Source organism: Pogona vitticeps, chromosome 6 (genome assembly GCF_051106095.1).
Source record: "Pogona vitticeps strain Pit_001003342236 chromosome 6, PviZW2.1, whole genome shotgun sequence".
In the NCBI taxonomy this organism is placed as follows: domain Eukaryota; kingdom Metazoa; phylum Chordata; class Lepidosauria; order Squamata; family Agamidae; genus Pogona; species Pogona vitticeps.
This window is the reverse complement of record NC_135788.1, coordinates 36,833,793-36,860,018: the sequence shown is the minus strand read 5'-3', so window position 1 is coordinate 36,860,018 and position 26,226 is coordinate 36,833,793. Positions and strand designations below refer to the sequence as shown.

General features: G+C 39.3%; 2 protein-coding genes across 9 annotated transcripts in view; one reads left to right on the top strand and one right to left on the bottom strand.

Annotated features, from left to right (window-relative positions):
- Positions 1-20,905, bottom strand: part of TAX1BP1 (Tax1 binding protein 1) — a 64,916-nt gene extending 44,011 nt beyond the window's left edge. For 2 of the 7 annotated variants that reach the window (XM_020780560.3, XM_078377237.1), the window contains exon 1: positions 2,305-2,444. In XM_020780560.3, coding sequence (XP_020636219.2) covers positions 2,305-2,309 — 5 coding nt within the window. In that variant the 5' untranslated portion in view covers positions 2,310-2,444. The other 5 variants (XM_078377233.1, XM_078377236.1, XM_073003328.2 and 2 more) reach the window with 4 other exon arrangements.
- Positions 20,906-21,032: 127 nt separating this feature from the next.
- The window catches only part of HIBADH (3-hydroxyisobutyrate dehydrogenase), a 110,455-nt gene continuing 105,261 nt past the window's right edge, over positions 21,033-26,226 (top strand). The window contains exon 1 of one of the 2 annotated variants that reach the window (XM_020780573.3): positions 21,033-21,211. In XM_020780573.3, the coding sequence (XP_020636232.3) occupies positions 21,130-21,211 (82 nt within the window). In that variant the 5' untranslated portion in view covers positions 21,033-21,129. The remainder of the gene's footprint in view (positions 21,212-26,226) is intronic. The other variant, XM_073003327.2, reaches the window with a different exon arrangement.

Genomic DNA, 26,226 nt, shown 5'->3' with positions numbered 1-26,226 from the left:
ACAGCAGTGTTCTAAGCTGATCTGCAAGAATGTGATCCATTATATTAATCATGGATCACTCTGCAGGCAAAAGCTCATCATTCCACTTCCAGTAATTAATATACATTTGTGTTTCTTAAAGAATTTTTGCAAGCCTAAGGAAGATTTGGTGTACTGCGCAATCTTGCAAACAGAAGAACTATATAACATGTCAATTGGTCCTAAAAAAAGACATTTGTTTAAAATCCCTGCAATATAATCTTAAAACATAATCAGAAATAAGTTCCACTGAGTTCAGTGAGGCTTAAGGTACAAAATGGCTGACTGGATAGCCACTTCGCAGAATCTTTTCTTTGTCTAAAATTAAATTAAAAATTGATGTACCTTTATTACTCTTTCAAGATACTGTACCTGTGTGCTAATTGTATCATATTACACCAACAAAATTCTCTTTACAGCTGTGTGAATTTGTCTTAATGTTTTAACACATTCTTGCATAAAAAACCCTGATGCATGTCTACTCAAAGGTAAGCCAGTGGGACTTATTCTCAAGTAAAACACTCAGAGGACTGCACCTTGAATTTATTCCTATAAAGAATTACAATGTCTTGTAATCAATACTCTTTTTGATGCAGCAACACGAACAGTACAATCTAGTTCATATATAATTTATACCAAGAAATAAATTTACCCTTTTTGTTTCCATTGCAAATAGCAACTCACAATGAAGATTCCCGCAGAAAATAGCATTTTTAAAAAAGTTTATATTCTCGTTTTGAAGCTGCTCTTTAATCCCAGGAAAATACATAGACAACAGAATTTGTAACTGAAATTTGTAACTGGAACTACTTATTTCTATTTATTTATTTATTTAAATATTTTCAATAAATAAATAAATGTCAACAAATATTTATTTATTCAAGATGTTTTTACGTCATCTTTCTCTTTAAAAATAACTCAAGGTGGCTTACATCATTAAAAGACAGTATTTAAAGCTAACAGTGAGTACAGTATACAAATACTAAAATGGACCAAACAGATACCATAATAAAATACAATTGAAAACAAGTATGATTAAACATAAGTTATAATTTTTAAATGAATAATTGTAATATTGAAAAGCTGCAAATAAAAATATTTAAAGTGTTTGGAAAAAAAAGTGCCCTGCAATAGTAGTATAAGCAGAAAGGCACAACGTTCCCTTCCTTCTGTGCAATTTGCACAAATCAAACCCACTATAATGAGGAAAGATTACTGTCCAGAAGAATGCTCTAAAAACCAAACTACTATTACAGTACTAGTTAGCAAAGAATAACATCAAACATTCCGCTTTTAAGTATAAAAATCCTTCCGGCATTTGCAAGTAGATGTTTGCCAAAATACTTTGAAGCGAAAGCTATTTGGAACTGAAATGGCTGTGTGTCTGCACACCCCATAATTAGTGGAACTGAAGGGAGAAACTGAACCCTAGCCAAAAGAACACTGCTCAGAAACACTGATTGCGGTGGCTTATTTCCCTGCTACAAAAAAGGCCAACATATTAGGAGAGGAGAAATCTTCACACACTGTTGTGAGTTTAACCTCCCTGTTTTCCTTCTGAACCGCCTTAGCAACAGGGAGAGAAAGAAAAAGCTTTACAAACAAGCAGTCGAGGCACAACAAACACTTCTGGCACGACAGTCCTTTGGGGCGTACGTAGATCGCTCGCTCTGTCGCCTATATTAATATCCTCCCTATACGCAACACACTTTCCTCCACGTCTCACTTGCCTAATCTCGCCAAGCCGACACTCTTTATCATAATCCTCTCATATCTTACATAACGCCCGACATATACTGTATCAGAGTCAGCATAGGAAAAATATATATATATCGATATGTTTCGAGCACCCCCAAGGTTACTTCTGGCCTTTTTCTCCCTCCCCTTTCCCAGCCCAGCATAACCTTGGGCCTCTTTGCAGGAGAATTCACCCATTCCCACGACCGCCAGTCAACACGGTAATCACCCGCAGTCTTCTAGTCTGACTCGCCTCCCCCAACGGAGGCCAGAGCCCTCGCTTCTAATCTCCCTCCCCGAGGGCAGTCCCTCGTACTTGGGCTCCCTCACACTCCCCCAGGCGTTATCTCCCCCTCACCTCCCTCCAGCTCGACAGCAAAACGGACCTGTCGGTCGGACGAGGGTGTACCGGCGGGTTCATATTATAATTACCACAGAAACGGCCCGTGTCAACATTAAGAAAGCAACGAGAGAGAAACAGTCGCGGTAGCTAAGCTTGCGATACCTAACACGGTCGGGAAACAGCTGCACCCCAACTGGGCCTCTTACCTCATAAGACGCTAAGCGATTCCACCCGAAGCCACAGCCGCCATTACCACCTCAGAGCCCCGTCCCGTGCGTCACTTCCGGCCCCTGCGCGCAGACCTTCCTTCTCGGCGCGTGACGCTGGCGGATTAAGGCGCTCCGCTGCGTCTTATCTTGTCTCCTCCTTGGCTCTAAGGTGGCGTCTGCGCCTCCCTTGCCTTTCCCTTTTATTCGCCTCCTTTATTCCTTTTACCAGGAAGGACGATGTGTGTTAATTACAGTGAGGCGATTGCTATCTGTGTGGGAATCGTGCTTCCCGATGTCATGTTAGGATCAATCAAGCGTCAGCCTAAACTCTTCCTCACTCTGGATGCTAAAATAAAAATAAAAGGGGTGTGGTGACAAAAAAAAAGCCCTAACACAAGGAAAAAAACCCACCTACAACAATCACGTCTGGGTATCCCAAAAACTGCTCTTGGCAACGCTCTTGAAAGTGGAACGCAGCAGTTTCTATTCAGAGGAAAAATAGGCAAAATTTAGGTCTCCAGATACTGCACAATGAGTTCCAGTATAGCCAATTATGAGGGATGATAAGAGGGGTGATCGACATTTAGAGGGTCCACCCCTGCTTTGTTTCGGCCTGCACCAATAATCGTGCTCAGGTGCTTCCCCACCACCACCTTACTTAGTGTGTTCAGTATGAAAGCTGTAATGTATTACACTGCAGCCTGCATTATTAGGAATCTATGTTGAGCATTTTTTCACTTCGTTGTGTAGGTATCCTAGTTTAAGGAATGCTTGGTATAATTTTTTTTAAAGATGCGAGGCTGTCTGAAGAACTAGAAGAAATGTGATTGTACTCTGGGTTTGAATGTGTTTCAGCCGAAAGCTGGAAAACTAGACATTTGTGTAGCTGTTGATAAGTATCTGATGAGTGACCTTTGTGCTTCTGAAGTAGTGGGTTTTTCCCACTATTGTTGGGGTCTTCCACTTTTTCAAGCTGGAACAATTCCAGCAGTGTTTTCCCTGTGTAATCAGTTGTTTCACTCTTCAAAAGTACAAGGGACATGATTGTGGATTGTATTCTGGTAATGTACTAAGGTTTGGTGTGATGTTTTGGACAGCAGGATCACTCAACATCCTCCCCCTTTTTTTCCCTAGTGGCCCTGAGTTTAGCTTTAGATCCAGCACCTTTGCTTTTTCCATCTAATGTGGGAAATATAAATGGAGGTTTAGACTGGGACAGAAGTTTCTTTAGTCTTTAATTTGTACTTTTGGCTTTGGTCACAATGAGTCCAAGATAGGACTTGTTTGGACTACCACTCTCATCTGATCTAGCTAATGCAGACAATGGTGGAAAATGATGAGAGGTATCTGATGCTATTTTGACTATTTGTAATCTGTTTTTTACAAGTCTGGAGGAATGTACCAGCTCCTTTGATATTTCTCCACTGCCAATGCTCATTAGGCCAATAAGACCACAGCTGACTAGTGGTAGTTCAACATTTGGACCAAGACTATCAGTTCTCATTTAGGAAAGAGCACCTTTTGGTATAACATCTTTGAAGTAATGAGTTGGAGTTCTGAATGGTGGCACAGAAATAGGAATCCTTTAGTGACAGGTAAATAATCAGTTAAGTAGGAGTAATCACATTTCACTAACACTGCCTCCTGGGATGTTAAAATGACAGGTCAAGAGGTGCTGGTATCCTAAACATGTTGGAAAGCTATCGGAACTCAAACTGAGAAGCATTTTAGCATTCAAAACATATCTATATTTTTAAAAGACTGTTATCAAAGAGTTACAACATTTCTCTTAACACCACTACTGGCCCAAACATACATTGACAATAGGTTATAAACCAGTCCCAAATGATAATTCAAGAATACATTCATAGACTGACAAGTGTTATGTAGATTTTTTTTTTTTTGAAAACTTGGGAGAAAAAAAGAAGCTGCATATGCTGTTAAGAATACTAAAAGGAAAAACAGGGTGGTATCTAATGCTATTTTGACTATTCATCATCTTTTAAAAACATTCAAAAGACATTGAAATTTGTATTGAAAAGTGAATGTGCAGTGCCAATGTTTGGGAAGCGCTAACTTTTCCGTACACGAAATGGCAAACTAATCTTGTCTATATTTGCAGTTCACATACATTTTTTCAGGGGTAATTCCATCACTCTTTACTACTTCCTTGTTATTGGGTTCCTAAGCTACTATGAACAAATGTCCCCAATGAATGCTTGCATCTTGTGGCACAATCCTCCAGATTGATTCCTCAGTGGTGGAGAGCAGGAACCAAGTATATAGTACTGTTGGCTAAATCACTTGAGATATCCTACAGCTGTTACCTTATTTAGTGCAGGCACTAAAGGAAGCTGTACAGTATTTGCATAGTTCACTTCTCTAAAGCAGTGATCCCCAACCTTGGGCCTCCAGATGTTCTTGGACTTCAGCTCCCAGAAATCCTGGCCAGCGGAAGTGGTGACGAAGGCTTCTGGGAGTTGTAGTCAAAGAACATCTGGAGGCCTAGATTGGGGACCACTGCTTTAAAGGACACATGTTTGTGCTAAAATCTGTCACCATATGAAACAGAAGCCCCAGCTTACATTTAGCTGTTGTCTATGACCACTGTGAGCAGGATTGATCCACACTACATGTGGAGAAGAAACTAACTGCTTACCACCAGAGGCTACCAAAAATTCCTAATGTCTATCTATTTTGTATTTTTAATTTGGAAAAGGGAGCTCTTGGTTAAGTAATCTGAATTATTTCCAGGCATCTCCTTTATGTAGTGCAAGTGATGAGCAGCTATCTGACATGGTATACTAGCACACCAGTAGTAGTCTCTATTGCTTTGGAACTTACAGGAGATCACATGTGGTATCTTCAGACTCCAGCTGTTTTGGCTCTAACTTCCCAAAAGCTCCAGCCAGCATGGCCAATGGTAAAAAGACTGCAGATGGTTTCATCCAAAACAGCTGGAGGGCCAGAACTTCCTCACCCCTGCTCTACATGGCCGTTCATTATCAACTATGCTGCTGTGCTGAACACAAAGTTATCCATCTATATTCTTACATAGATAATTCTATCCACCCATATAGATGCCAGAAAAAAGTTCTTTTTGACACAACAGACTAACATAATTACAGTGGGGTCTCTACTTAAGAACTTAATCCGTATTGGAAGGTGGCTCTCAAGTGGAAAAGTTCTTATGTAGAATCTGCATTTCCCATAGGAATGCATTGAAAACCATTTAATCCGTATCTGCTCTTTTCCATCCATAGAAACTAATGGGAAGCTGCTATTCCGCCTTCTACCACTAGAGGGGGATTTTTTTCTTTTTTTTCCCTTAGGTCAGGGAACAGTGTTAAAAGCACTTCTGACGAAGCTAATTTTGAAGCAATGGACTGAAAACCAATTAATCCGTTCTGGCTGTTTTTTTTATGTAGAGGTGCGTTCGTACATTGAAGCATTAGTTCCCATAGGAACTAATGCAAAGCTGGTTAATACGTACTCTACCACTAGGGGGAGAACTTTTTTTAACCTAAGATGACCTAAGGTTAAAAAAAGAGCAGGAAAGTTTGTTTTCCTGTTCTTATCTGGATTTTTGTTCTCAAGTAGAAGCAAAATTTAGCAAATGGAGCTGTTCTTAAGTGGAATTGTTCTTAAATAGGGACGTTCTTAAGTAGAGACCCCACTGTACTCCTGAGGAGATGCACATTTTTATATTCATCCTTTATATATCTTTTCTGGAATTTACAAGGGTAAATAGAATAATTTGTGTAGAGTACTGATGGGTCATATATAGTATAATTAATTGAAAAAGCTCATAACTTCCCAGGGTTTTTTCTTTCAAAGTTGACACTGGTTGAAATCTAGTAGTAAATTTTAACTAGAATATACCTCTCCAAATTCTCACTGATCAGTGCGCCTACTCTAGTTATAACTTACTGTTGGATTTTAGCCTTTGTTTTACAATCATTAGCTATATTGGGTAATAGTATTATGTACAGTACCTCTGTATGCTATGAAGCAGAAGACTATTCATTTAGTGACAACATGTTTATTTTGAAAATATAAAGTGTAAGGGTGATGTGATGGTGCCAGCGCAGAATGTCACAGATAACTAGTTCATCACATATATTTCGGCCAAAATCGTATTACTTTACAAAGTAAATTGCACTAGAGGAGACCCACTATTCAATGGGGATTTGGTGAGTCCATTCCTCCATAAGTTCCTTTGATTCAAATGGACCTATCCTAATTGCAATTTAGTTTAGCGTAGTAAGTCACAGTTAGAGTAGGCACATTTAGATTAATGGCACTTATGAAGAGTTGACTCACTAAATCCCCATTGATTCAATGGGCCTACTCTAGTGCAATTTACATTATGCAACAGAATTTTGGCCATAGTCTGACTTCTACACCAATCCTCCATGAAAGCCTAGACTAATTTGAAATGTGAAAAATGCACACATATATGCATGTATGTGAGTGTGATGGCTCTTAGATTTGACAAAATTGCTCTTAGACTTAATTTTACAGTGTTTGATTCCTGGATACTAAAACTAAACAAGATGCACATACTTATGGAAGGGATCTCTTTGGAATATATTTAAAATATCTTATTACTAGTATTGCCTGCATAGGAGAAAATCCTACGTGCACTTTGGAATTCTCTGCCAACTCTTAATTGGAATTGATGAACTAAATCTATTCAAAGGTTGCCAGGTTATTTAAATCAGCATAAGTGAGACTGATGAAATGTGTGACTTTTCTCATAAGAACATAGGTGAGAGCAGACATGTTAATTGTGTATGTGTGGGAAGAGAAATTCTGGAGGTGTGAAACTTGGCAGCTTTGTATTATACAGTGGGCATAAGGAACCACATTTTCTGCCCATGAGCACATCTGAAGGGTTGTTATTTCACAGTTGGATAACTGTATTGTTAAAGTCATGGAATTTTTTAAAACAAATGCAAATTGAAAATGAAGTGCTTAAACTCATTATGATTCTGCTCTCTAGTGTATAATTAATATACATGCACTGGAGACCCATGTCTTGGGGGCGTGTTTCTTTTTTTTATTTACTGAAATACTTTTTTTCAATTCCTGCACTTTATCATGCACATAAAAATACATTGCATCCTATACATGCAATATAGTTGTGAGATCTTTTATCTAAAATATAGTCAAAGGAGTGCTTTTAGCCCTTATCACCTGCCTTAAATCACTTCATTTTATTCTGCTATAGATAAGATAAAATGCATTACAAAATTTAGATCAGTGGGCTTCTAATACAAGAATACTCATAGTCACATATTTCTTCGCTGCTAAAGGTATTATTTCTTAAAACAATACTTCTGGGGACTTACATGACACTCAATTTGGCTATAAGCTTTCCACTACCAAACCCCTACTTAGAATCATTATTATTTTTCATATTAGTATTATACAGTATAAGATACTGTATACAGTATGAGCAAACTCAAATATGTTTGATATAGTGATCTTAGCATATTGAATGTATTTGCATTATCTTTCACCAAAGAGCAATCATTTGCATTTTGAAAGCTTTCTGTAAGTTGTAATCTTATGTACTTTTGCTTGGAAGTAAACTACTGTGGGACTTAATTCAATGCTCGATCAATTTATACACATAACACCACTATCACAGACATATCAGTGGAATCAGTCACATAGAAGGTTTAAAAAAACATTTATTCTGGTATTTTTCAGTGTGTTTTGAAACGGCTGTGAATGGAAGTATTATGCTTACCTTAATTCTTGTCACAGGAATGCAGTTAAGCAAGGCTATGTGGGAATGCTTACAGCAGAATATATACATAGCATTGGTGACTAAGTAAACTCAGGCATCGCTCCAAGCCTAAACGTAATTCACTCTTCTGTGATACACTTCCCACTCACTGAGATTAACATCCATGCAGATTCTAGAGTTTAAAATATTGCAATTATTAGAACAAAATGGTTTTTATGTATGTTCTCTTCCATATATGAGACATAATCTTGAAAGCCCTAAATATTGTGGAATTAGCAGGAAAATCTCTTAAAGCAGGGATAGGAAACTTTTCACTCTCCAAATGTTGATGAACCATAACTCCGATGGTTGTTGTGGGTTTTTCAGGCTGTTTGACCATGTTCTGGAGGTTTTTCTTCCTAACGTTTTGCCAGTCTCTTTGGCCGGCATCTTCAGAGGACAGGAGCTAGAATTCTGTCTGTGTTGTGGTGTCCCACACACTACACCAGAACACAGGCAGAATTCTAGCTCCTGTCCTCTGAAGATGCCAGCAACAGTGAAACTTTAGGAAGAAAAACCTCCAGAATATGGCCAAACAGCCCAAAAAACCCACAACAATCATCGGATCCTGGCTATGAAAGCCTTTGAGAACCACAATCCCCATTATCATTTGCCATTGGCCAAGCGGTCACTGGCTGAGGAGGGGAGACTCAACATATGAAAGGGCATAAATTCCTGAGCTCCAGACCTTGGAGAGATTAACTGTAATCTGTTGTTTAGCACAGTAAATTGTAGTTAGAGTAGGCAGATTGAATGAGGAAAGATTTAATGAATCTCCATAAATTCCATTGATTTAAAAGGGCTTACTCTAACTGTGACTTACTATGCGAAAGTAAATTCCAGTTAGAGCATGCCAATTTGTCGGAGATTTTTCTCACTAAATCCCCATTTATTCTTGTGCTTACTGTAATGTACTTTACTATGCTAAGAAAGAGGAGTTACTTTTTTTCAGCATGGTAGCAAGTAATAACAAAGGGTTACTTCTGAAACACCATAACCAATAATGCAAAAATTACTTTTAAAGATTAGCTTTCCATGTTTGGCTCAGTCCTGCCTTAAAGGCCACTTAGTCTCCCTCCAATCTGATGTTTGATGCCTTAGTCACAGTGAACTTCATGGCACAGTGGTTAAACTGCAGTACTGCAGCAAAAACTGTGCTCACGACCTGGGGTTCAATCCCAGGTAGCCAGTTTGAGGTTCACTCAGCCTTCCATCCTTCTGAGATTGGTAAATGAGTACCCAACTCACTGTGGGGAGGCAATGTGTAGCTTGTATAATTAAATTGTAAACTGTTTAGAGAGTGCTTTTAGCACTAGGGGGTGGTATATAAGTGGCACAGTTTGCTTACTTTAGGTTCCTGTTGATTACATTCCCAAAAGAGTTCCAATAAGCTATTTTGCTACTTTTTGTCATAGAGAATAGAGGCCAAATTGTAGTAAAAGGTAAAACCATGCACATAAGGGCAGTTATTCTGTCACCCCTCCATGTGAGCTGCCATGAAACCAGTCACATACCCAATTTTGTAGCCTGTCTGAGATCAGATGTGTGAATGTGAGCCTGCAGGAAAGAGGGAACATTTTACCCAATCACTCTTCCATTATTACTTAAGCAAACAGAATTCTGGCCATAGTTTTTCAGGAGGCTTCTGAAGACTGTGAAATGGTTTATTGAAGTCTTTTGTCACTGATGGGTTCTACTGCTAGTGCTACTCTTTTTCATACTCTTTATTTTGCAAAAATTGGTAGAAATTAGAAATGCTGTTCTGTGCTGTCAAGTCAGCATCAACTTACAGCGATCCTAACAAGAGTTTCAAGGTAAGTGAGATATTTGAGGAGTAGTTTTACCGGTTCTACTCCCCCAGTGAGTTTTTGAGACCAAGAAGGGATTCAAACCTTGTTCTCCAGAGTTCTACTCCACTCTTTCCACTACATCCAGAAATTATAAATACTATACCTTTTATTATTTCTTTGTGTTTTCATATTTACAGTTTGATGTTTTTGTATTGTATGTGTCTCTGTTGATTATTGTTCTTATTTTTCTGTTGATAATTTTTCTGTAGTCTTGAGAGCCAGATGGCTGGTATACAAATCAAATAAGTAAATTAATTAATCTGTCTGTTAGTATTGCTTGCCACTCTTAATGCATTTTAATAAACAAGGTGAGATTATCAATATTTTAATTAATGAATATGATTTGATATAATTATGTGCTATCAAGTCAACTTTGATTTATGGCAGCCATTCCATGGTTTTCCAGGTATAAAGTACCAAGAAGTAGCACAACACTCCCTCCTTCTAGAGATGTTTTGGAACTGTGGAACATGCTCAAAGCCACACAACAGTACCTGCATTCCTTTATTGGAAGAAAGTCAAGATATAAAGTAAATTTTTAAAGTTAACAAATAAACAAGGACCCCCTCATTCAATTTAACTACTCTACTTGGAAATAGCATTTGGATTAGACTGTAAGAGCACACTCCCATACCAAAGTTTCGTCTAATCAGTGTATGTAGAGGTTGGTGGAAACACTTTTAGTCTGGCAAAATGCAAGATCCAGCACCAACGTTATGATAGATATAACAGTGAAACAGTTTGTTGGGACAAGTAGGATGCTGGAGGAGCTATGGACAATAAACTTTTGCTCCACTTATTTACTTATTTAAATATTTCTAAACCCATCTTATGTCAACTAATTTCAAAGCTGGATACAATCAACCGAGTCTTCTTAAAAGAATCTAAAGCAATTCAAATACTTTAAAACAATGTAACATATTTTTAAAACACTTTTAAACAATATTACCATTCAAACAAAGTGTGTACATCTCATAAATCTTGTAAACTGGAGCCATGTCATCATCACAGGCGGCACAAGCTTACACTAGACTCAGAACTGGCACAAGGGCTATTGACTTAAGGGGATGATTGGAAAATTACCGCCTGCCTTGATAACTGTCCCGCCTACATTGTGAAAGCAGGAGAATAGGATATGGCTGCTTGGCAAAAGAGTGCTTCTCATCCAAAGTCGTGCATTTTTCCAGGTGTTGTTTCATCCCTCTCTTCTGACCCACTTACTGTGGCTAGCTGGACTGTCAGACATACTCAGAAATAAGTTCCACTGGACTTACGGGAACTTTCTCCCAAGAAAGGATGTATAGAACGGCAGCCTAAGAAGCTTGATTTATCCTTTTTGAATGTGTTAAACATAATAAACCATTATTTCTGTAAGTTAATTGAACAGTATGCTATTAGATACTTACTAAAGAAAATATCTAATCTAGCAAAGATTGACTCTTTATATGAACTTCATCTTTGCAGACTGAAGGTAACTGTTAAAATAAATATGTTGAGGAAAAGCTGTTGAGAAAATTTGTTCCATATCATATTTACCAAGATTCCCCTCCAAACAACTCTAAATTGTTGAACACCAAAGCCATAAAGCCAGTACAGTATTATTGGCTCTAAAACACAATGCTGCATTGATGGAAGAATAGCTTTCAAGCCAATTAAAGGCTGGCAGTCATCCTACTCCTGTGAAAGTAATGCTTGTTAACAGTTCATTTTTGTGACACAGTTTTCAGCATAATTATGCATTTCTAGAAAGCCTACTTAGTGCTTATGAGTATTTTGAAATCTTTTTATAGGCATTTTTAGCCTTTGCTTTCATATTGAAAGGTATTTTAAATGTTATAGGCACCTATATATTTAATATAGGGGAGACAAAAATGTTACAGTGTGTAGAAATAAGCTACTCAGTTAACAAGCAGTTAATGTCTGTTTACATATTAAATATCCTACCATTTCTGAAAATATACAACAATCCGGTTAAGAGACCTTATTATTAAGGGCAACTCTATCAATAGAGTTGACCTTCTGTAGTTTAACACAGTAGTAAGCACACAGTAGTAAGCTTTCATTACAGCTTACTTAAAAAAATTACAATACATTAATTCCCAAGATACAGTATACTACGTTTTGTGCTAATTTTTCACACATCATCTTATTACATGTAACTGCTGAAACCAATTATCATGCGAATTTGAAATAAATTGTAATGAAAACTGGATTTGCAAATAATTTCACTCTCTGTGTGGAGATATCCTAATTTTAAACACGTGATCCAGAAGGAACAACAGGTGAAAAGGAAGTTCAGATGCTATAAATACAAAGCTAAACATTTATTTCTAGTGTTTCCATTGTTAAGTTCTGAAAATGATATTTAACATATACTGTACATTAAACTGTAAACAAAGATTGTCTACAATTTATGGGTTAGGTTATGCCACATTGTTGACAACCCACAGCTCTATCTAAATCAGTGAAACATATCTGATCCAGTCGATGCAGATGAGCAAATGGAACCTTAGTCAAGACAAGATACGGCTGCTCCTTGTTAGGCAAAAGACAGATCAATGAACAGGGATTCACTCTGTGTTGGCTGGAATTACATTCACTCTGAAGACTTAAGTTCAATGGTTGTTGTGGGTTTTTCGGGCTCTTTGGCCGTGTTCTGAAAGTTGTTCTTCCTAACGTTTCGCCAGTCTCTGTGGCCGGCATCTTCAGAGGACAGCACTCTGTGCTCTGGTGTAGTTGGCTCGGGAGTGCAGTATTTATGGCTCTGAGATAGGCTTTTGTTCCTGTAGATGGGTGATTAGTGTGTCTTGTTTTGGGGTTTATTGTTGTGCTAAGGAGAAGAGATTATCTGTCACTGTGGTTGATGGGTGTCGTTAGCTGGTCTTTTGTGTGTAGTGATCCCCTGTCGTTGTGGCTGGGTAGAGTTCATTGACCTTTTGCACGCTGTATTTATGAGAGCTGGGAGCCAAGTTTTGTTGAGCTTCACACTTTCTTTTTTGTTGAAGTTCTGCTGGTGCTTGTGGATTTCATTGGCTTCCCTGTACAGTCTGATGTAATGATTGCTGGCGTTGTCCAGTATTTCAGTATTTTGAAATAGAATTTCATGTCCAGTTTGTTTTAAGTTCAAGATTGGGTCTATGGAGGGCCTTCTTGGTGGCTACTCCCAGGCTCTGGAACTCCCTTTCAAGGTGGCTGATTCTTTATTTTTCATCCTTCCCCAAACAGGCATAGATATTTTTAGCCTTTAAGCTGCTCTACCAATGGTAGTGGATGTTGGCTGACTGAGTGCTATTGATTTATTTTTAATCAAGTTTTAAATTGATTAGAATGTTTTTATTGAGATTTAATTTTCAGTTTGATTATTGTTAATCACCTCAAGCACTTTTTTGGTGGAAAGGTGGGATATACATTTAATGCATACATTTAAAATATACAATTATGAATATGTTTAAGTTATTATTATTTTATGTGGGATGGAGGCCAAGATGCAACTTGCTACCTAGATAGCAGATATAGGACCAGCCCTGCAATACTGGGATCACCTGTGAGTATCTACTGCAACAAGGATGCAGAATGTGCTTTTGGTTGTTGTAGAACCCCAAACTTCCTTCAGTCTTTTCCAGCACAGCTAATGGAAAGGGTTGATGGAAGTTACGGTCCAACAACACCAGAAAGGTCACATGCTTCCTATCCCCTCCACTATAAACTAATCTTATCCTGCATTATTGTAAACCAGCTTGAGATTGTTTAATTGTTTGGCAATATATAAATTGAATCAATACGTCAAAGTCTGGGAACTTATTTTCTTGAGTGACATCTTCCAGAAATCCTGGCAATGCTCTAGGCATGGCACCAGGGGAATTCTGGGAACTGCAGTTCAAAAAGGAACTTTTTCAAGTTCTCATAAATAAATAAAATAGGCATATTCTACAAAGTTTCCAAGTGGGAAATATCCGTACCTTTGTCCATTTAAAGAAATGTCAGCAGTAGCAGTAATCTAAGCCACATCGAACAACACAACTCTTATCAATACAGTGGGGTCTCTACTTAAGAACTTAATCCGTATTGGAAGGTGGTTCTCAAGTTGAAAAGTTCTTATGTTGAATCTGCATTTCCCATAGGAATGCATTGAAAACCATTTAATCCGTATCTGCTCTTTTCCGTCCATAGAAACTATAGTGGAACCTCTACTTAAGAACTTAATCCATTTTGGAATGGTGTTCTTAAGTTGAAACGTTCTTAAGTTGAAGCAAAATTTCCCATAGGAATGGACTGAAAATGAATTAATCCGTTCTGGCTGTTTTTTTGTTATGTAGAGGTGCGTTCGCACATTGAAGCATTAGTTCCCATAGGAACTAATGCAAAGCTGGTTAATACGTACTCTACCACTAGGGGGAGAAATTTTTTTTTAACCTAAGATGACCTAAGGTTAAAAAAAGAGCAGGAAAGGTTTTTTTTTCCTGTTCTTATCTTGGATTTCTGTTCTCAAGTAGAAGCAAAATTTAGCAAACAGAGCTGTTCTTAAGTTGGATTGTTCTTAAGTAGAGACGTTCTTAAGTAGAGACCCCACTGTATTTAGTAAGAAGTACTACAAAATTCAGTGGGATTCTTTCCAAGTCCCACTTAATCTGAAAGTAAGCCACATTGAACCTGAATGTATGACTCTAGCTCACATCACAGCCAGTGTTCTAGTAAAGACATGCTAGAAGTTCTAGTTCAAGCACAGTTGGATGGCATTAAGTTTGGGAAGGCTTACAGCTTTGCTGACAATGACAGAAACTCTACAGCAGTGTACAACTGGAGAGTACCAGTTTGAGGAAGTCTGTCAACGGGCTCACTTGTTGTTGTTGTTGTTGTTGTTGTTGTTGTTGTTGTTGTTGTTGTTGTTGTTGTTGTTGAGTCATGTCCAACTCTTCGTGACCCCATGGACCAGAGCACACCAGACCCTCCTATCTTCCACTGCCTCCCAGAGTTTGGTCAAATTCATGTTGGTAGCTTCAATGACACTGTTTAAACATCTCGTCCTCTGTCGTCCCCTTCTCCTCTTGCCCTCACATTTTCCTAACGTCAGGGTCTTTTCCAAGGAGTCTTCTCTTCTCATGAGATGGCCAAAGTATTGGAGCCTCAGCTTCAGGATCTGTCCCTCCAGTGAGAACTCAGGGTTGATTTCTTTCAAAATGGATAGGATTGTTCTCCTTGCAGTCCAGGTTACACTCAAGAGTCTTCTTGAGCACCACAATTCATAAGCATCAATTCTTCGGAGGTCAGCCTTCTTTATGGTCCAGCTCTCACTTCCATACATCGCTAATGGAAAAACCATAGCTTTGACTATGCGGACCTTTGTCGGCAAAGTGATGTCTCTTATTTTTAAGACACTGTCTAGGTTTGTCATCACTTTCCTCCCAAGAAGCAGGTGTCTTTTAATTTCGTGGCTGCTGTCACCATCTGCAGTGATCATGGAGCCCAAGAAAATAAAATCTGTCACTGCCTCCATATGTTCCCCTTCTATTTGCCAGGAGGTGATATGACCAGTGGCCACGATCTTAGTTTTTTTTTTTTTTTTGATGTTGAGCTTCAGACCATTTTTTGCAGTCTCCTCTTTCACCCTCATTATGAGGTTCTTTAATTCCTCATCACTTTCTGCCATGAGCGGCATCATCTGCATATCTGAGGTTGCTGATATTTCTTCTGGCAATCTTAATTCCGGTTTGGGATTCCTCCAGTCTGGCCTTTCGCATGATGTATTCTGCATGTAAGTTAAATAAGCAGGGAGACAATATACAGCCTCGTCATACGCATTTTACAATTTTGAACCAATCAGTTGTTCCATAGCCAGTTCTAACTGTAGCTTCCTGTCCCACATATAGATTTCTCAGGAGATAGGTAAGGTGGTTAGGCACTCCCATATCTTTAAGAACTTGCCATAGTTTGTTGTGGTCCACACAGTCAAAGGCTTTTGCATAGTCAATGAAACAGATGTTTTTTCCTGGAACTCGCTGGCTTTCTCCATAATCCAGCATATGTTAGCAATTTGGTCTCTAGTTCCTCTGCCCCTTTGAAATCCAGGTTGTACTTCTGTCCACATACTGCTGAAGCCTACCTTGTAGGATTTTGAGCATAACCTTGCCGTGTGAAATGATTGCAATTGTACGGTAGCTGGAGCATTCTTTGGCACTGCCCTTCTTTGGGATTGGGATGTAGACTGATTTTTTCCAATCCTCTGACCACTGCTGAGTTTTCCAAACTTGCTGGCATATTGAGTGTAACACCTTAACAGCATCATCTTTTAAGATTTTTCACTTATTAGTACACTGCTTATGTATAGTAATGTATCTACAACTCAGCAAATTTCTTTGGACTACAATTCCCAGCATCATCCCACCAGGACAACATACTGTACTGGCAAGAGTCCGGAAACCTCTCATTGTATTTGCAAGAAAGAACTGTTTGTATACAATGTATCCATTTTAGGAGGAATGGAAACCTAGAAGATTTTACAATAAACACATACATTTATGTCTGCTTACAGTGGTGCCTCACTTAACGACGATAATCCATTCCAGGAAAATCGCTGTTAAGCGAAAACATCGTAAAGCGGAATTAAAAACCCCATTGAAATGCACTGAAACCCTTTCAATGCGTTCCAATGGGGTAAAAACTCACAGTCCAGCAAAGATCCTCCATACGGCGGCCATTTTCACTGCCTGTATAGCGAGGAAGACATCCCTAAGCACAGCAGGGAGCCATTTTAAGCACCTGGTGGCCATTCTGAAAACCAGATGATCAGCTGTTTTTGATCATCGTAAAGCGAAAATCAGTTCCTGAAGCAGGTTCGTCGCCAAGCGAAATTCATCGCTAAGTGAAATTCCCCCATTTAGACCATCATTTTGCGATCACAATTGCGATCGCAAAAAGATCGTCGTAAAGCGGATTCGTCGTAATGTGGGGCAATTGTTAAGCAAGGCACCAGTGTACTTGTAAAAAGAGTCATGTGAAAAAGAAAGTGCACCCTCTTTGAACTCTACTGTTTTACTTATTAGGACATAATAAAAATCATCTGGTCCTTAGAAGGTCTGAAAATTAGGTAAATACAACCTCAGATGAACAACAACACATGACAAATTACACCAGGGGTGGGCCATTAATTTCTATGGGGGGGCACATGAAAAATCTGAACTGTGTTCGGATCATAACAGTGATGTTATGATTGTTTTTGTTTTAAACTTGTTAAATTTCACAAATACTAAAGAGGTTTTTTGCAGTATGTTAAAGATCAACTTTAGATAAAAAGCTATAAATGGTTTTGATGTCCGGCGGGTCAGACAGGAGCGGCTCATGGGCCGTATGTGGCCCTTGGGCCGCACTTTGCCCAGGTCTGTATTACACCATGTCATGATTTATTTTGCAAAAAATAAAGCCAAAATGGAGAAGCCATGTGTGAAAAACTAAGCACACCCTTACTGCTTCCATAGGAATTAAGAGGCTAAATTGCAGTCAAGTGTTGCTACCCAAATGCCCTTGAGTAACTGATCATCAGCAAGCGTTACCACCTCTATAAAGGCTGAAGTTTTAGCAGTTTGCTGGTCTGGAGCATTTAGGTGTGTGTTAGCACAATGCTAAGGAGGAAACACATCAGGAATGATAGTAGAGAAGTAAGCATTGCTGCCCATTAATCTGGGAAGGGTTATAAGGCTATTTCCAAACAATTTAAAATCCATCAGATTATTCACGAGTGGAAAACATTCAAGACAGTTGCCAATGTTCTTAGAACTGGTTGTCCAAGCAAATTCACCCCAAGGTCAGACCATGCAATGCTCAGAGAAATTGCAAAAAAAACCCCAAGAGTTACAGTACATCTCAGATTCTACAGGCCTCATTTAGCATGTTAAAGTTCATGACAGTACAGTTTAAAAAATGTCAAGTATAGGGTTTTTTGGGTTTTTTTTGAAAAGTTGCATCTGGACAAACCGCAAGACTTCTGGAACAATGTCCTTTGGACAGATGAGACCAAAGTGAAAGTATTTGGACATAATGCACAGCATCACATTTGGTGAAAACCAAACAGCATATCAGCACAAACACCTCATACCAACTGCTAGCACAATGGTGGAGGGGTGATGATTTGGGCTTGTTTTCCAGCCACAAGGCCTGGTCACCTTGCAATCATTGAGTTGACCATGAACTCCTCTGTATATCAAAGTATTCTAGACTTAAATGTGAGGCATCTGTCCGACAGCTAAAGCTTGGTGTAAATTGGGTTGTGCAACAGCAAATTTACAACAGAATGGCTGAAAAAGAAAAGAATCAAGGTGTTGCAATGGCCCTGTCAAAGTCCAGACCTCAACCCAATTGAAATGTTGTGGCAGGACTTTAACTGTACATAAACAAATGCCCATAAACCTCAATGACTTGAAGCAGCGTTGTAAACAAGAGTGGGCCAAAATTCCTCCACAACAATTTAAGAGACTGATAAAGTCATACACAAAACAATTACTTCAAGTTATTGTTGCTAAAGGTGATTCTACAAGCTATTGAATCATAAGGTGTACTTAGTTTTTCACACATGGCTTTTCCATATTGGCTTTCTTTTTGTTAAATAAATAATGACATAATCTTAAGTTGTATTTACCTAATTTTGAGACCTACTAAGGACCAGATGTTTATCATGTCCTGATATGCAAAACCATAGAATTCAAAGAGGGTGTATTTTCTTTTTTCCACATAACTGTATGTCCCATTGATTTCCATAGATTTGGCTTCCAAGCATTTGTACAGATATACCACTAAGCAAAATTCAGAATCAAGGATGGGTAACACTTTTACTAGTCCACTAAAATATAAAACCAAGCAAACTTTCAAATCATGCAATACTTTTAGACTGCACATTGCCAATATCTGTGGGAGGGAGCATAAAAATCCAAATCTCACCTGGGAATATGCTAAGACTTTAGGATCCTAAGTTAAAGTGAAATCCCAGAACGGAAGCTACACACTTGTATAGCCAGCTTGAGATATCAGAGTTCACCTTATGTGTGTAAAACAGTTACCCAAAGCTTGTTCAGAGCATCTCAAAAAACACAATTTAACATGAAACAATAAGACAGAACACCTTACACTTGCTTCAATTGTACTCTGACATTCCGCTATATTGCCAGCAGTTCACAAAGGAGCTGTAAGAAACATTGACACATAACCTAACTACAGTATCTCTAAGTACCAAGACAAGCACCAACCTTGTTTAAAGACAACAATTATCCCGGGGATGCTAGGAGTGAATTTAAGGATCAGAGATATAGATCACAAAACTCTCTACATATATCATTCAGCCTCAAAGGTCACTTTATTGTAGATGCAAACGCAACAGGAGGCAATGCCTTTATGGACCACTAAAAATGTAGCTACACTTATTGTCATAGAATTTACGCATCACCTTAACCACACAAGATATGTTTCATAACACCTGAACAGATACAATTGTGATTCTGTAATCTTATCTTATTCAGAGCAACTGTCAAAAGATCAGTTACTTTTAAATGTGTTTTAGTACTGATTTTAATTACCATTTTAATATTTGCGATCTTTTAAAATATTTGTATACTGTACTTACTGATTTTAGCATTTAAATATTGTCTTTTAATTATGTAAACCACCTTGGGTCCTTTTAAAGAGAAAAGTGGGTTAACAATATTTTAAATAAGTAATAACGTATGGGGGGGGGAGACCGCTTAAAACATAAACAACTGAAAATCTAACCAAATAAGCAGACAGAGAGTGTGGGCCCACATTGATGAACCTCAGGATTCTGCAACTGATCTTCTATTCTAGAAAGGAAACATACTATAGATAGCAAGATCCTTCTGAGGCAGAAGATTGAATGACTAAATGGATTTTAAAATTGAAGTCCTTGCTCCCCTGGTCTAAATGGAAAATCGGTGTTTTCTCCCCATCTCTCTCTAGGACTTGGGAGGTTTTAAGAAAAATATTTGCCTATGCATAGTGTGTCCATATAAGAATCAATCTGATTGTTCTGCATCAGCTGCACAAATCTCTTGCAGACAGAATACAATTACTATCTATTCATTCCCCTTTTAAAGTCACCAGTGACTTGATGTGGAGACTCCCTCAGGATAAACTTCTGAAGATTGTTTCTTTCAATGTAAGTATGTACAGGCTCTTTAATGCTGCGCACAACTGAACGAGTATATATACCTTGCTATGTTTATACTCAGGGGTTGTCTTTCACACCCTTCTATAGCATCTTGAAGAAGAATATTACTAGGCCCCAAGACATTGGGTATTTAGAAGACTTTGATTTTCCCATATATCAGGACTTGCCTGTTTGGTTTGGAACCCCCTTCAGAGAAGTTGGATGTTTACATCCAATGGGCACTCTTGACAAAAAGAAAGTCAGCTGGAGCCAAATTAAGAGTATTAACTAGTGGTCAGATGAAAATGGTGTCCTCAGCGTGCTACAGTCCTTCTTGAAATAATGGTAGATCTTGCTTCAGTTGTAAATCCCTCCCCTAAGTGGCCATCCAGGGTATTTTTCCTAGCCAGACAGAGAAGGGTAGTAGTAGTAGCAGCAATGTAGTTCTTTAATTTATATCTGACCGAACTATCTTGTTTTCTTTTCAGTCTGACCCTTAAAGGGAAGTGGCAGCGTTCCCCTGCAATGCCTCATTTTCCAGGAAGGGAGAACCTAGCAAAAAAAAAGCTTTGTAAAGCAAAGCAAAAAGAAAAGAAAAAGAAAAGCCGTCTGGTCCTTAAACAAACTTCCCGTCCTTATTATTATGATTGCCTCTACCCACCCTCGTTTTTCGAAGAAAGCTTCCCAGCAGCTGATGCTTCCCGACCGCCTCTTCCGCCCGTTCCACTCCCCCAAAAGAGCGATTCCCTCGCCTGCTTAGCCAGAAAGGCTCTCTCGGGCTTCCTATCAGATGGGTCGGGGGGGGGGTGTAACCGGTGGCAGGTCACCGACGGGCAAGTGGCGGCTCGGATTGGTGCCGGAGCGCCTTTGGCCACGCCGATTGGCTGCTCTACCCGCCACGCCCCCCCGGCTCCCCGCCCCTTTCCGTGCTTTGCGGTGGCGAGGAGGGAGGCGAGCGCAGGAGGTGGCGTCTGACGGGAGGTCGGCAGCGGAGAGGCGGGGAAGGAGTTGCAGGAGCACCAGCCAGCATGGCAGCGGCTTTAATGCTCCGAGTCTCCGTCACTTGGCTGCACAGGCAAAGGAGAGTCTGGGCAGAGAGTGTGGCAGTGGGTAAGGAGCTTAGATAAGTTTTGCTGGGGGCGCGGATCGCCTTGCAGCTCCTGGCCGAGGGGCGCTGCGAGGAGGTCGGGCCTCCTGGGGGGAAACAGGAGGGCAGATTTCTCTGCAGCTGTTTCTCACCTGAGCCCCTCCGCCTTTCCACCTCAGTAAAGCTCTGATCCAAACATGCGACCACCCCCGTGCCCAAACAAGTACCGCCATGAAGGACGATGGCTGTGTAGGCTGATAATCTGCATTTAAAGAAGAGGACAACTCTACCGTTTTTTGTTGAATTCGTCCATGAGAGTTGTAGGGTTGGGAGTGTGCTCGTTCGCAAGTGGGCATGGGCAGTATTGAGAGCAGCGGCTCCGAGAAGGAAAAGGTTATGACTTCTTGGGCTGTTTTGCACCCTTTACAAGTATTGTATGCGCTGTTAAAAACCACACAAGTTGTAAAAAATTATATTGGGAGTAATATCAAAACTTATGTCGGCTTGTGAGGAGGCTAGTGCAATAAATACTTTTAATGTGTTTACTTAAAATAGCTCATGTGGTGTTAAAACAGGCCACAAAAGTTTATGTGACGCTAGTGACTTCACGTATCAGGTTAATGGTACCTATGATCTATACTCCTATTTACTGTTCCCATAACACCAATGCCTTTTCTAGCCGAAAACTGGAATATGATTAATTGCTGTGTTCCTGTACATTTTTATGTGTGTAACGTGTTGCAGATGTGTGACTATGCTTACTGTGCCTTATACATTATCTGTTTGTGAAAAATTAAGTATAGACAGCAATTTGCATGACAGAAGTGTGCCCTGTAACATACTCCTGTACATGTGTACCAGGAAATAATTCCTGCTAAGGAAGGAGTCTCCTTTGTCAAACTACCCTGTTCTTGACTGTCTCACTATCAAAGATGGATATCACGGCTGTTTCTCTCTTCTGTGTATGTGTGAACGCTTGTGTGATTTTTTAATTTTTATTTTTATTTTTATTTATTTATTTTTTTTTTTTGGTACGTGTGAATACTGACATGCCCACTCCTGGCACCCACTTGTTCTTCACCTTCTGTCCCTCCAACCACCATAGGCAACACCTGTCACTCCTTGCAGGATGCATAGTTACTCAAAAGTAAGCCCCACTGTGTTCAATGAGGCATATGCCTGGGTAACTTTATATAGACTTAGACTGTCACTTCTAACATACTTTTGTTAATAAAGAGCCCCACTTACAGTTGGGTTATTAATAACAGGAAGTACTGATATAGGATCAGATTCTATAAAAGTAGCAATTTATTTTCAGGCAGTTCTCATTCTGTTTATTTGGCTATTCCTTTTGGTGAACAGCTCTGTGCAGTCAGTTTTTGTAGCTTTTCAGCAAAAAGCTAGCCTTGTATGAACTTTCTCATGTTTTATGAGAAGGAAAAGTATTTTGATTGATTTTCACCTCTCAGATTGCTTAAAAACTTCACTCCTTTAAAAGGAGTGAAGTTATGCTGCATACAAATACACTCAATAAAATAAATCTGTTCGTAGAACTTTTGTAGAGTGATGAATAGCATAAACTGTGAGTGTAAAGACTTCGAATCAAATGTCACCTTTACATCCACCATGATTTTATGTGGTAGCTTTGGGTAAGGTATATTCCTTTATTCCACCCTCCAAATCTGCAGTAGGGGGGATAATAATACTAATTTTAAAGGGTTACCTGGAAAACATGCATGATATGCAAAACTGATGAACAGAGCTTATTGCTAATAGGTGGCAAGGGGTCTTGTAAAGTTAGGATGAAGTACAGTATATCTTATACTTTTCTATTGAATATATCACATGTCCATGGTCTTTATATAATATACAGCAGTTGTGTGTATCTTCAGTGTGAAGTTGCGTGTATACATGTATCTCACTCATTCCTTGCATGCTAGTCAGGCATTTTGTTAATTTTAAAGCTTCAGTTCTAAACATCTTTGCTGGAGAGTAGGCCAAATGAACCTCATGCATTTTGCTTCTGTGTATAGGACTGCCCTGCATGCTATTCAGTTCTTGATTATCTTTGATATTATGGATGTAGACTTATCTTTGAAACTCAACTCCTGTCCCTATGTTTGCTATCCTTTTGTGTATGTAGCCCATTTTATGACCAAGTAAGAGGATTCTGTAAATAATATTAGAATCCTAGAAAAGTGAAGTTGGAAGGGGACTACAAGGCCATCAAGTCCAACCCCCTGCTCAATGCAGGAATATAACCAAAGCATATCTACCAGGTGATTATCTAAGTTTTTCTTTAATGCCTCCAGTGTTGGAGCATTCACCAACTCCCGAGGTAACTGGTTCCACTGCTATACTGCTCTAACAGTTAGGAGGTTTTTCCTGATACTCAACTGAAATCTGACTTCCTTTAACTTGAGCCGATTGATGCATGCCCTGCGCTCTAATTGAGAATGGATCTTGCCCCACCTCTGTATGACAGCCTTTCAAATATTTGAAAAGTGCTATCATACTGTATCACCCCTCAGTCTTCTTTTCTCAAGGATAAACATGCCCAGTTCTTTCAGCCTTTCTTCATAAGGCTTGGTTTCCAGCCCCCTGATCATCCTTGTCGCTCTGCTCTAAACTTGTTTCAATTTGTTAGGATCCTTCTTGAAGTGTGGTGCCCAGAACTGGACACGATACTCAAGGTGAGGTCTAACCAGCGCTGAATAGAGGGGATCTAGCACCTTGCAGGATCTGGAGACTATACTTCTATAGTATAGTTAAATAGCATTTGCCTTTTTAGTAGCCACATCACACTGCTGGCTCATATTCAGCTTGTGATCTAGGCTAATTCTCTGCACTTCCTTGCTACTTCTGTACTCATCCTTGGTAGCCTGGCCTTTTCCCCACTTCCTGTACATCTTTATTTTTGGTTTTTAATTTCCTCCCTAAGCATTTTGTGAAGCCACACTGGCCTTTTTTTCCACCTCCCCTTTTTTTCTTGTTGGAATTGTTTATTTATTTTATTTATTTATTTATTCAATTTTTACCCCGCCCCTCTAGACAACGTCTACTCGGGGCGTCTTTGTAGTTGTCCCTTTAGAATTTCCTTTTTTATAAGCTCCCATCCTTCTTGGGCTCCTTTTCTTGTTAGGATCTCCTGCCATGGGACCTTACTTATCCTTGTTCTGAGGTTATTAAAATTGGCTTTATTAAAATCCAGCAGATGTGTGTGGCTCTACTCTGCTTTCGTTTCCTTTGAAATCAATAATTCCAGAAGGACATGGTCACTGTCTCCTAGAGTTCCCCTTACTGCCACTTCCCCCACCAAGTCATCTCCGTTGGTCAGAATCAAGTCTAGGTTAGCAACTCCTTTAGTTTCTTTCTCCACTTTTTGTAGGAGAAAATTATTAGCCACACAAGCCAGGAATTTCTTGAAAGGGCCATAATTCGCAGAATTTGCCTCCCAATGTATATCTGGATAATTGAAATCTCCCATTACTACTACATCATGTCTCTTTGAAAACCCTGCAATTTGTTTTTCAAAAGTTTCATCTGTGTCCTCTCTTTGATTGGACGGGCAGTAGTAGACTCCAGCTACCAACTAGATTGATCCAGATGCTCTCTCTGTTCTTTTGATCAGTTTATATCCTGATCCATTGTCACCTCACCAAACGTGGAAGCAGCCCAGCTGGCTCTTCCCCACCTCCCTTCTTAGCCAACCAGTGCAGCGTGGAGGTGGGACGGGAAGTCTCTTCACTCAGCCAATGAGTGATTGGCTATGCAGGGAGGTGGGAAAGGGCTGGCCAGCCAGGTTGCTTTCGGAATTGGTGTGACGATTGAGCCAAGTGACGTGCAGAGCCTGGTAAGTGGCCCAGCTGGTTCTGGGAGGTGGGATTGGGCCAGTTACTGGTTTGTATTTGTTTCCCCATGGAATGGTAACTGATTGTTGGACTAGTGTGGTTGGTTAGCAGTTGCTGTCAGCTTAGCCAAACTTACCCATCTGTTAGATAAACAGGCAAATGTATATGCACTTATGCAGCCTGCTTTTTGTATACACAGAGTGCGGATTGAAACCATAGTCCTCATAAGTCATTAACCCCTTTTATTTTATTGGAGCCAGTTCTTTGCAAAATAATCAGTTCATTTGTTTCAAATTGAATGTCTTTTTGTTGGGTTATCAAGCACTCTGTTAATTTTTTCATGTGGAACACAGATTGAGTTAAGATTTATCTAAGTTAATACAGTATTTAGAACCTTTATTCCATATGCTCCAATTTAATATGGGAGAAACACCGAAGAACATTAGTAAGATCAAGAAGTCAAGTTTTGACAGTGTTAACGTAACTCTCTCCTGACAGATTTATTTTTTATTTTTAAAACTTTTTTAAAAGGTGCATTTACAATTAAATGCACAATCCTTTTTGTATCAAAAATAGCCAATATTTTGAATAAAGTAGCTTCCCTGAGGTTATGCAAAGCTTTGTATGAAATCTCTTTAAGTGTATGAATGATGACTTAAGTGTATGAATGATGACTATAGCAATAATCGATAATTATGTTTTCTGCCTAGGACAGGATTGTTTCTTAGCACCCCACCTTACTCCATTAATATGCTGGCAGAAAAGTCCAATAATATGCTGGCAGAAATATTCTATGGAGGCAGGATGCGACCGCAGGTAGAGTGTGATGAAAAAATCAAATTTAGGGTGGAATTTGGTGTGATAAGGGGGAAATGAAGACTGTTTGTTTGTTTGTTTGTTTAATTTATATCCCACCCATCTAGACCGAAGTCTGCTCTGGGCAGCTAACAATAATAGATAGAATAAAAATAATATAACAAAATAAAAAACAACAATAGTAATATGGTTCAAGTTGGGAAAAATATTCAAGTGATGACAGGAGGGGAAGCTTGCCTAAAGGGCCAGGTCTTAAGTTTGCTCTTAAAAAAACACCCATGCGTAAGAGAACTAGCAGTGAAGGCTTATTCCTGTCGCCATAGCTGGTCCTGACATTTTGCTGCCTTAGGCAAAGGACGAAGTGGTGCCTC